The sequence below is a fragment of the Heptranchias perlo genome, unplaced genomic scaffold (assembly GCF_035084215.1).
Source record: "Heptranchias perlo isolate sHepPer1 unplaced genomic scaffold, sHepPer1.hap1 HAP1_SCAFFOLD_134, whole genome shotgun sequence".
Taxonomy (NCBI): domain Eukaryota; kingdom Metazoa; phylum Chordata; class Chondrichthyes; order Hexanchiformes; family Hexanchidae; genus Heptranchias; species Heptranchias perlo.
In genome coordinates, this window is record NW_027138580.1 from 898,299 (window position 1) to 910,000 (window position 11,702).

General features: G+C 44.2%; 1 protein-coding gene across 3 annotated transcripts; it reads left to right on the forward strand.

The window, feature by feature from the left end:
• The first annotated feature begins 415 nt into the window (after positions 1-415).
• Positions 416-9,674, forward strand: LOC137308598 (zinc finger protein 664-like). Of its 3 annotated transcripts, none has more exons than XM_067977218.1 (2): positions 416-668; positions 7,753-9,674. In XM_067977218.1, the coding sequence occupies exon 2, from the start codon at positions 8,113-8,115 to the stop codon at positions 8,695-8,697; it is 585 nt and encodes a 194-aa protein (XP_067833319.1). In that variant the 5' UTR covers positions 416-668; positions 7,753-8,112; the 3' UTR covers positions 8,698-9,674. The 3 variants fall into 3 exon arrangements, with proteins under 3 accessions (XP_067833319.1, XP_067833320.1, XP_067833321.1); XM_067977219.1 differs by having other exon boundaries at positions 416-645; XM_067977220.1 differs by lacking the exon at positions 416-668 and adding an exon at positions 1,243-1,322.
• Positions 9,675-11,702: the final 2,028 nt, after the last annotated feature.

The window sequence follows — 11,702 nt, forward strand, 5'->3', positions numbered from 1 at the left end:
TTTGTCTGCAGAGAGGAGCTCCCCACCCCTCCACCTCACTCCTCACTCCCTCTCCCCCCGGGTGAACTGTCGAGGGGATCCCCGTGCCCCCTCCCCCCCCCCCCCCCCGGGTGAACTGTTGGGAATCCGAGGCCTGTCGAGGGTCTCCCTCAATCCGAGGCCTGTCGAGGGTCTCCCTCAATCCGAGGCCTGTTCAGAATCTCCATGGCAACCGATCCCTTTTTTTCTCATTCACCGCGCGCCGGTTGTTGCTCCGCCCCCTCCGTGACGCAATCGCGCGCTTCCGGGCCAATGGGAAGCGCGGGGCGGGTCCTGGAGGACTCGGCGGTCCTCCAACCAATCAGCGCGCGGGGTTGAGCCCCACCCCCCTCCTCCCTGGCCGGGTCGACCTGCGGCCTTTGACCTCCCGGGGTTGTCTGAGCCGGAGTGAGGGCCGTCGCCTGGTCTTTGTCGCCCCTCTGATTCCCTTCAATGAGCGGCCCCGCTTCCAGCTTCACCCGCGGGCCCGGGGTCCTCCCCCCTCCCCCGCTCTGTCCCCGGGCCGATCATCGCTTCTTTCCCCGTCTGTTCGCTTCAAATTGTGATTTCCAGGGAGTGGAGCCGAGGAGGAGCAGCAGGTCTCCATTACTGGATGTGGAGATGCCGGTGATGGACTGGGGTTGACAATTGTAAACAATTTTACACCAAGTTATAGTCCAACAAATTTATTTTAAATCCCACAAGCTTTCGGAGGCTTCCTCCTTCCTCAGGTGAACGGTGTGGAAATGACATTTTCGAATCCTTTGCATTTGAAAATCACAGAACAAAGCCTGGTGATGACTGCCCGTTGCCAAGGCAATCACAGTGAGCAGACAGAAAGGTGTCACCTAAAAGGCCACTGAATATACAAACCCCCCCAAAAAAAGAGAGAGAGAGAGAAGGAAGACAGTCAATGACCCGTTATATTAAAAACAGATAACATTTGTTCGCTGGTGGGGTAACGTGTAGCGTGACATGAACCCAAGATCCCGGTTGAGGCCGTCCTCATGGGTGCGGAACTTGGCTATCAATTTCTGCTCGACGATTTTGCGTTGTCGTGTGTCTCGAAGGCCGCCTTGGAGAACGCTTACCCGAAGGTCGGTGGCTGAATGTCCATGACTGCTGAAGTTTTCCCCGACTGGGAGGGAACCCTCCTGTTTGGCGATTGTTGCGCGGTGTCCGTTCATCCGTTGTGGCAGCGTCTGCATGGTCTCGCCAATGCACCATGCTCCGGGGCACCCTTTCCTGCAACGTATGAGGTAGACAACGTTGGCCGAGTCACAGGAGTATGAACCGTGCACCTGGTGGGTGGTGTCCTCTCGTGTGATGGTGGTATCTGTGTCGATGATCTGGCATGTCTTGCAGAGGTTGCCGTGGCAGGGTTGTGTGGTGTCGTGGACGCTGTTCTCCTGAAAGCTGGGTAATTTGCTGCGAACGATGGTTTGTTTGAGGTTGGGTGGCTGTTTAAAGGCGAGTCGTGGAGGTGTGGGGATGGCCATAGCGAGGTGTTCGTCATCATTGATGACATGTTGAAGGCTGCGGAGAACATGGCGTAGTTTCTCCGCTCCGGGGAAGTACTGGACGACGAAGGGTACTCTGTTGGTTGCGTCCCGTGTTAGTCTTCTGAGGAGGTCTACGCGATTTTTCGCTGTGGCCCGTCGGAACTGTCGATCGATGAGTCGAGCATCAAATCCCGTTCTTACTAGGGCGTCTTTCAGCGTCTGTAGGTGTCCATCGCGTTCCTCCTCGTCTGAGCAGACCCTGTGCATTCGCAGGGCCTGTCCAAAGGGGATGGCCTCTTTGACGTGGTTAGGGTGGAAGCTGGAAAAGTGGAGCATCGTGAGGTTGTCCGTGGGCTTGCGGTAGAGTGAGGTGCTGAGGTGCCCGTCTTTGATGGAGATTCGTGTGTCCAAGAAAGAAACTGATTCTGAGGAGTAGTCCATGGTGAGCTTGATGGTGGGATGGAACTTGTTGATGTTATCGTGTAGTCTCTTTAGTGATTCCTCGCCGTGGGTCCATGGAAAGAAAATGTCGTCGATGTATCTGGTGGATAGTGTTGGTTGGAGGTCCTGTGCAGTGAAGAAGTCCTGCTCGAACTTGTGCATGAAAATGTTGGCGTATTGGGGTGCGCATTTGGTCCCCATGGCTGTTCCGTGTGTTTGGGTAAAGAACTGGTTATTGAAGGTGAAGACATTGTGATCCAGGACGAAGCGGATGAGTTGTAGGATGGCGTCTGGAGATTGGCTGTTGTTGGTGTTGAGTATTGATGCTGTCGCAGCGATGCCGTCATCGTGGGGGATACTGGTGTAGAGTGCCGAGACGTCCATCGTGGTGAGAAGTGTTCCTGGTTCAACAGGTCCGTGGGTACTGAGTTTTTGTAAAAAGTCTGTAGTGTCGCGATAGAAGCTGGGGGTTCCCTGCACGATGGGTTTCAGGATGCCCTCGAAGTATCCAGAGAGGTTCTCACACAGGGTTCTGTTGCCTGATACGATAGGACGTCCGGGTGTGTTGGCTTTGTGTATCTTCGGGTAAGCATACTCCAAGGCGGCCTTCGAGACACACGACAACGCAAAATCGTCGAGCAGAAATTGATAGCCAAGTTCCGCACCCATGAGGACGGCCTCAACCGGGATCTTGGGTTCATGTCACACTACACGTAACCCCACCAGCGAACAAATGTTATCTGTTTTTAATATAACGGGTCATTGACTGTCTTCCTTCTCTCTCTCTTTTTTTTTGGGGGGTTTGTATATTCGGTGGCCTTTTAGGTGACACCTTTCTGTCTGCTCACTGTGATTGCCTTGGCAACGGGCAGTAATCACCAGGCTTTGTTCTGTGATTTTCAAATGCAAAGGATTCGAAAATGTCATTTCCATACCGTTCACCTGAGGAAGGAGGAAGCCTCCGAAAGCTTGTGGAATTTAAAATAAATCCATTACTGGAGGTAGAGAGATAATAATCCATACAGTGTCTATAGGATGGTGATATAGTCCATACAGTGTCTATAGGGTGGTGATAATAATCCATACAGTGTCTATAGGGTGGTGATAATAATCCATACAGCGTCTATAGGATGGTGATAATAATCCATACAGTGTCTATAGGATGGTGTTAATAATCCATACAGTGTCTATAGGATGGTGATAATAATCCATACAGTGTCTATAGGATGGTGATATAGTCCATACAGTGTCTATAGGATGATGATAATAGTCCATACAGTGTCTATAGGATGATGATAATAGTCCATACAGTGTTGATAGGATGGTGATAATAGTCCATACAGTGTCTATAGGATGGTGATATAGTCCATACAGTGTCTATAGGATGGTGATATAGTCCATACAGTGTCTATAGGATGGTGATATAGTCCACACAGTGTCTATAGGATGGTGATAATAGTCCATACAGTGTCTATAGGATGGTGATATAGTCCATACAGTGTCTATAGGATGGTGATATAGTCCATACAGTGTCTAGAGGATGGTGATAATAGTCCATACAGTGTCTATAGGATGGTGATAATAGTCCGTACAGTGTCTATAGGATGGTGATATAGTCCATACAGTGTTTATAGGATGGTGATAATCCATATAGTGTCTATAGGATGGTGATAATAATCCATACAGTGTCTATAGGATGGTGATAATAATCCATACAGTGTCTATAGGATGGTGATAAGAATCCATACAGTGTCTATAGGATGGTGATAATAATCCACACAGTGTCTATAGGATGGTGATAATAGTCCATACAGTGTCTATAGGATGGTGATATAGTCCATACAGTGTCTATAGGATGGTGATAATAATCCATACAGTGTCTATAGGATGGTGATAATAGTCCATACAATGTCTATAGGATGGTGATAATAATCCATACAGTGTCTATAGGATGGTGATAATAATCCATACAGTATCTATAGGATGGTGATAATCCATACAGTGTCTATAGGATGGTGATAATAATCCACACAGTGTCTATAGGATGGTGATATTAATCCACACGGTGTCTATAGGATGGTGATAATAATCCATACAGTGTCTATAGGATGGTGATATAATCCATACAGTGTCTATAGGATGGTGATAATAGTCCATACAATGTCGATAGGATGGTGATATAGTCCATACAGTGTCTATAGGATGGTGATAATAATCCATACAGTGTCTATAGGATGGTGATAATAATCCATACAGTGTCTATAGGATGGTGATAATAGTCCATACAGTGTCTATAGCATGGTGATATAATCCATACAGTGTCTATAGCATGGTGATATAATCCATACAGTGTCTATAGGATGGTGATAATAATCCATACAATGTCTATCGGATGGTGATATAATCCATACAGTGTCTATAGGATGGTGATAATAATCCATACAGTGTCTATAGGATGGTGATAATAATCCATACAGTGTCTATAGGATGGTGATATAGTCCATACAGTGTCGATTGGATGGTGATAATAATCCATACAATGTCTATAGGATGGTGATAATAATCCATACAGTGTCTATAGGATGGTGATAATAATCTATACAGTGTCTATAGGATGGTGATATAATCCATACAGTGTCTATAGGATGGTGATAATAGTCCATACAATGTCGATAGGATGGTGATATCGTCCATACAGTGTCTATAGGATGGTGATAATAATCCATACAGTGTCTATAGGATGGTGATAATAATCCATACAGTGTCTATAGGATGGTGATAATAGTCCATACCGTGTCTATAGGATGGTGATATAATCCATACAGTGTCTATAGGATGATGATAATAGTCCATACAATGTCTATAGGATGGTGATATAATCCATACAGTGTCTATAGGATGGTGATAATAATCCATACAGTGTCTATAGGATCGTGATAATAATCCATACAGTGTCTATAGGATGGTGATAATAGTCCATACAGTGTCTATGGGATGGTGATAATAATCCATACAGTGTCTATAGGATGGTGATAATAGTCCATACAATGTCTATAGGATGGTGATATAATCCATACAGTGTCTATAGGATGGTGATAATAATCCATACAGTGTCTATAGGATGGTGATAATAATCCATACAGTGTCTATAGGATGGTGATAATAATCCACACGGTGTCTATAGGATGGTGATAATAATCCATACAATGTCTATAGGATGGTGATAATAATCCACACGGTGTCTATAGGATGGTGATAATAATCCATACAATGTCTATAGGATGGTGATAATAATCCATACAGTGTCTATAGGATGGTGATAATAATCCACACGGTGTCTATAGGATGGTGATAATAGTCCATACGGTGTCTATAGGATGGTGATATAATCCATACAGTGTCTATAGGATGGTGATAATAGTCCATACAGTGTCTATAGGCTAGTGATATAGTCCATACAGTGTCTATAGGATGGTGATAATAGTCCACACGGTGTCTATAGGATGGTGATAATAATCCATACAGTGTCTATAGGATGGTGATATAGTCCATACAGTGTCTATAGGATGGTGATATAGTCCATACAGTGTCTATAGGATGGAGATAATAATCCATACAGTGTCTATAGGATGGTGATATAGTCCATACAGTGTCTATATGATGGTGATATAGTCCATACAGTGTCTATAGGATGGTGATATAGTCCATACAGTGTCTATAGGATGGTGATAATAATCCATACAGTGTCTATAGGATGGTGATATAGTCCATACAGTGTCTATAGGATGGTGATAATAATCCATACAGTGTCTATAGGATGGTGATATAGTCCATACAGTGTCTATAGGATGGTGATAATAATCCACACAGTGTCTATAGGATGGTGATATAGTCCATACAGTGTCTATATGATGGTGATATAGTACATACAGTGTCTATTGGATGGTGATACAGTCCATACAGTGTCTATAGGCTAGTGATGTAGTGCATATGTTCTGTATCGGCTAGTAATACAGACATTGTACATCTCGTAATATGTTATACTTACATTATATTCGTCTCATTATATAGTACTGTACATACACTATTTTAGCCCAGTAATATAGTACTGTACATACATTATGTATCTTTAGTCCAGTAATATAGTACTGTACATTATACATTTTGACCAGTAACATAGTACTGTACATTATTACTGGTTAAAACATATAGTACTGTACATGCATTATACTAGTCCAGTAATATCGTACTGTACATATATTTTTAACCAGAAATATAGTACTGTACGTATATATTTAAACCAATAATATAGTACTGTACATACATTATATATTTAGACCAGTAATGTGGGACTGTCTGTACATTATATTTAGACCAATAATGTGGGACTGTCTGTACATTATATTTAGACCAGTAATGTGGGACTGTCTGTACATTATATTTAGACCAGTAATGTGGGACTGTCTGTACATTATATTTAGACCAATAATGTGGGACTGTCTGTACATTATATTTAGACCAGTAATGTGGGACTGTCTGTACATTATATTTAGACCAATAATGTGGGACTGTCTGTACATTATATTTAGACCAGTAATGTGGGACTGTCTGTACATTATATTTAGACCAGTAATGTGGGACTGTCTGTACATTATATTTAGACCAATAATGTGGGACTGTCTGTACATTATATTTAGACCAATAATGTGGGACTGTCTGTACATTATATTTAGACCAATAATGTGGGACTGTCTGTACATTATATTTAGACCAATAATGTGGGACTGTCTGTACATTATATTTAGACCAGTAATGTGGGACTGTCTGTACATTATATTTAGACCAATAATGTGGGACTGTCTGTACATTATATTTAGACCAATAATGTGGGACTGTCCGTACATTATATTTAGACCAATAATGTGGGACTGTCTGTACATTATATTTAGACCAGTAATGTGGGACTGTCTGTACATTATATTTAGACCAATAATGTGGGACTGTCTGTACATTATATTTAGACCAGTAATGTGGGACTGTCTGTACATTATATTTAGACCAGTAATGTGGGACTGTCTGTACATTATATTTAGACCAATAATGTGGGACTGTCTGTACATTATATTTAGACCAGTAATGTGGGACTGTCTGTACATTATATTTAGACAAATAATGTGGGACTGTCTGTACATTATATTTAGACCAATAATGTGGGACTGTCTGTACATTATATTTAGACCAATAATGTGGGACTGTCTGTACATTATATTTAGACCAATAATGTGGGACTGTCTGTACATTTTCAGTTATATATTATAACCAGTCTAATGTGGGACTGTCTGTACATTTTCAGTTATATATTATAACCAATCTAATGTGGGACTGTCCGTACATTTTCGTCCAGTAAGTACAGCACTATTTCATTATATGTTTTTAGTCCAGTGAGCGTACTGTACATACATTATATGTTTTAATCTAGCAACATAGTACTGTACATATTTTTTAGTCCAGTAACATAGTCCATATATATTCGGCCGAGCAGCCTGCATGAGGAATCGCAGGTGTCTGTGTCCTGAACAGGAACCAGTAAGTGTGGATCTGCAGAGCAGTGAGAATCGGGAGAGTGAACATGAGGTGCAGCAGAGTGAGGGAGGAGGGAGAGAGTGTGGGACGGGGATTTACAGCTTGAGGGGAACGAGAGGGGAAAGAATGTTTGATTGAAACTAGAATTGTCTGTTCTGAATTTCTATCCTGTATTGACAGTGATGACTTTTGTAAACTCCTTTTACAGGGTATTAGAAGGGGAGGATTTGCAGACGGGAAACTCAAACCAAACCTCACGTCAAGATCTGAGAGTCACTCGATTCATCAGGACCTGAATATCATCGGCCTTTGAATGTGGAAGGAGAAATGTTTGTTTGTTGTGTCTCTGGGAAAAGATCAAACATCAGTGTGAGTGGAAAATCACCGAGACACACACACCCGAGTGAGAGTGTTCCAGTGCACTGAGTGTGAAAAGAGCTTTAACCAGTTAGACAGCCTGAAAAAACATCGCACCGTTCACAGCGGGGAGAAACCGTCCACGTGTTCTGTGTGTGGACGAGGCTTCAACTGATCGTCCAACCTGGAGAGACACAAGGACACCCGGACCATGGAGAAACCGTGGAAATGTGGGGACTGTGGGAAGGGATTCAATTACCCGTCTGAGCTGGAAACTCATCGACGCAGTCACAGCGGGGAGAGGCCGTTCACCTGCTCCGTGTGTGGGAAGGGGTTTACTGCTTCAACCAGCCGACTGACACACCAGCACATTCACACCGGGGAGAGGCCGTTCACCTGCTCCGTGTGCGGGAAGGGGTTCGCTCAGTTCTCTGTTCTACAGAATCACCAGCGAGTCCACACTGATCAGAGACCGTTTAAATGTTCTGACTGCACTGGGAGTTTTAAAACCTCGTGGGAGCTACTAATGCACCAATCTGTTCACTCCGAGGAGAGGCCGTTCAACTGCTCTCACTGTGGGAGGACTTTCAGGCGTTCGTCCAGCCTGCTGACACACCAGTGTGTTCACACTGGAGAGAGGCCGTTCACTTGCTCCGTGTGTGGGAAGGGATTCATTCAGTCATCCGACCTGCTGACACACCAGCAAGTTCACACCGGGGAGAGGCTGTTCACCTGCTCTGTGTGGGAAGGGGTTTGCTCGGTCGTCCACCCTGCTGAGACACCAGCGAGTTCATGAGTAACTGCATTGGTTTGGATTCTGCTGTTAACCACATCCAGGACTGAACCATGATCATTCTGGCAGTTTGGGGGGGCTTTGTTTCTGCTGACTGGCGGGTCTCACGACTTTGCTTGCGGTGAGGTGATGCTCTTTGAGGGTCGGAGTGAACATTTCCACGGAAATAATTGGCAAAGGAGTTTGTGAGGTCCGTGTTTTTACTGGTTCCTGGATAGTAAATAGTGTTTCTCCTTCCCACTACAGGTAGATGGAAAATAAATAAATTTGTTCCTGTTGCATATTACATAGAATGTACAGCACAGAAACAGGCCATTCGGCCCACCTGGTCCATGCCGGTGTTTATGCTCCACACGAGCCTCCTCCCTTCATCTCACCCTTTCAGCTTATCCTTCTATCCCTTTCTCCCTCCTAGTTTCCCCTTAAATGCATCCACACTATTCGCCTCAACCACTCCTTGTGGGAGCGAGTTCCACATTCTCACCACTCTCTGGGTAAAGAAGCTTCTCCTGAATTCCCTATGGGATTTATTGGTGACTATCTTATATTTATGACCCTGAGTTTTGTGTCCCCCACAGGTGGAAACATCTTCTCCACGTCTACCCTATCGAACCCTTTCATTATCTTAAAGACTTCCATCAGGTCACCCCTCAGCCTTCTCTTTTCTAGAGAAAGGAGCCCCAGCCTGTTCAGTCTTTCCTGATAATTAGAACCTCTCAGTTCTGGTATCATCCAAGTAAATCTTTTTTGCACCTTCTCCAATGCCTCTATTTTCCTTTTTGTAATATGGAGACCAGAACTGTGCCCCGTGCTCCAAGTGTGGTCTAACCAAGGTTCTGTACAAGTTCAACACAACTTCTCTGCTTTTCAATTCTATCCCTCTAGAAATGAACCCCATATATGGGAACCAGACTTTAGGAAAGATGTCAGCACATTGGAGAGGGTGCAGAGGAGATTTACTCGAATGGTACCAGGGATGAGGGACTTCAGTTACTTGGATAGACTGGAGAAGCTGGGATTGTTCTCCTCAGAGCAGAGAAGGTTGAGAGGAAATTTGATAGAGATGTTCAAAATCATGAACAGTTTTGATAGAGTAAATAAGGAGAAACTGGTTCCAGTGGCAGAAGGGTCGGTAACCAGAGGACACAGATTTAAGGTGATCGGGAAAGAGTTAGTGGGTGAGATGAGAAATATTTTTACGCAGCGAGTTGTGATGATCTGGAATGCGCTGCCTGAAAGCGAGGTGGAAGCAGATTCAATGGTAAGTTTATAAAGGGAACAGGATAAATATTTGAATCATAGGCACAGAAGGAGGCCATTCGGCCCATCAAGTCCGTGCCGGCTCCCTGCAAGAGCAATCCAGCTAGTCCCACTCCCCCGCCGTATCCCCGTAGCTCTCAAATTTTTTCCTTTCAAGTACTTATCCTGTTCCCTTTTGAAGGCCATGATTGAATCTGCCTCCACCACCCCCTCGGGCAGTGCATTCCAGATCCTAACCACTCGCTGCGTAAAAAAGTTTTTCCTCATGTCACCTTTGGTTCTTTTGCCAATCACCTTCAATCTGTGTCCTCTGGTTCTTGACCCTTCCACCAATGGGAACAGTTTCTCTCTATCTACTCTGTCTGGACCCTTCATGATTTTGAACACCTCGATCAAATCTCCTCTCAACTGCCTCTGTTCCAAGGAGAACAACCCCAGCTTCTCCAGTCTATCCACATAACTAAAAGTCCCTCATCCCTGGAATCATTCTAGTAAATCTCTTCTGCACCCTCTCTATGGCCTTCACATCTTTCCTAAAGTATGATGCCCAGAACTGGACACAATACTCCAGCTGTGGCCGAACCAGTGCTTTATAAAGGTTCATCATAACTTCCATACTTTTGCACTCTGTGCCTCTATTTATAAAGCCCAGGATCCCGTATGCTTTTTTAACCGCTTTCTCAACCTGCCCTGCCACTTTCAACGATTTGTGTACATATACCCCCAGATTTCTCTGTTCCTTTACCCTTTTTAGAATTGTGCCCTCTAGTTTATATATTGCCTCTCCTCATTCTTCCTACCGAAATGTATCACTTTGCATTTTTCTGCGTTAAATTTCATCTGCCATGTGTTCGCCCATTCCACCAGCCTGTCTGTATCCTGTTAAAGTCTATCGCTATCCTCCTCACTGTTTACTAAACTTCCAAGTTTTGTGTCATCTGCAAATGTTGAAATTGTGCCCTGTACATCCAAGTCCAAGTCATTAATATATATCAAGAAAAGCAGTGGTCCTAGTACCAACCCCTGGGGAACACCACTGTAACCTCCCTCCTGACCGAAAAACAACCATTCACCACTACTCTCTGCTCCCTGTTACTTAGCCAATTCTGTATCCATGTTGCTACTGCCCCCTTTATTCCATGGGCCACAATCTTGATAACAAGCCGATTATGCGGCACTTTATCAAATGCCTTTTGAAAGTCCATATACACCATATCAACCGCATTGCCCTCATCGACCCTCTCTGTTACCTCATCAAAAAACTCTTTCAAGTTGGTTAAACACAATTTGCCTTTAACACATCCGTGCTGGCTTTCCCTAATCAATCCACACTTGTCCAAGTGACTGTTAATTCTGTCCCGGATTATCGTTTCTAAAACTTTCCCCACCGCCGAGGTTAAACTGACTGGCCTGTATTTGCTGGGTTTATCCTTACACCCTTTTTGAACAAGGGTATAACATTTGCAATTCTCCGGTCCTCTTGCACCACTCCCACGACGGAAGACAGAGGGTGGTTGTAGAGGGTTGTTTTTCAAACTGGATGCCTGTGTCCAGCGGTGTGCCTCAGGGATCGGTGCTGGGTCCGCTGTTATTTGTTATTTATATTAATGATTTGGATGAGAATTTAGGAGGCATGGTTAGTAAGTTTGCAGATGACACCAAGATTGGTGGCATTGTGGACAGTGAAGAAGGTTATCTAGGATTGCAACGGGATCTTGATAAATTGGGCCAGTGGGCCGATGAATGGC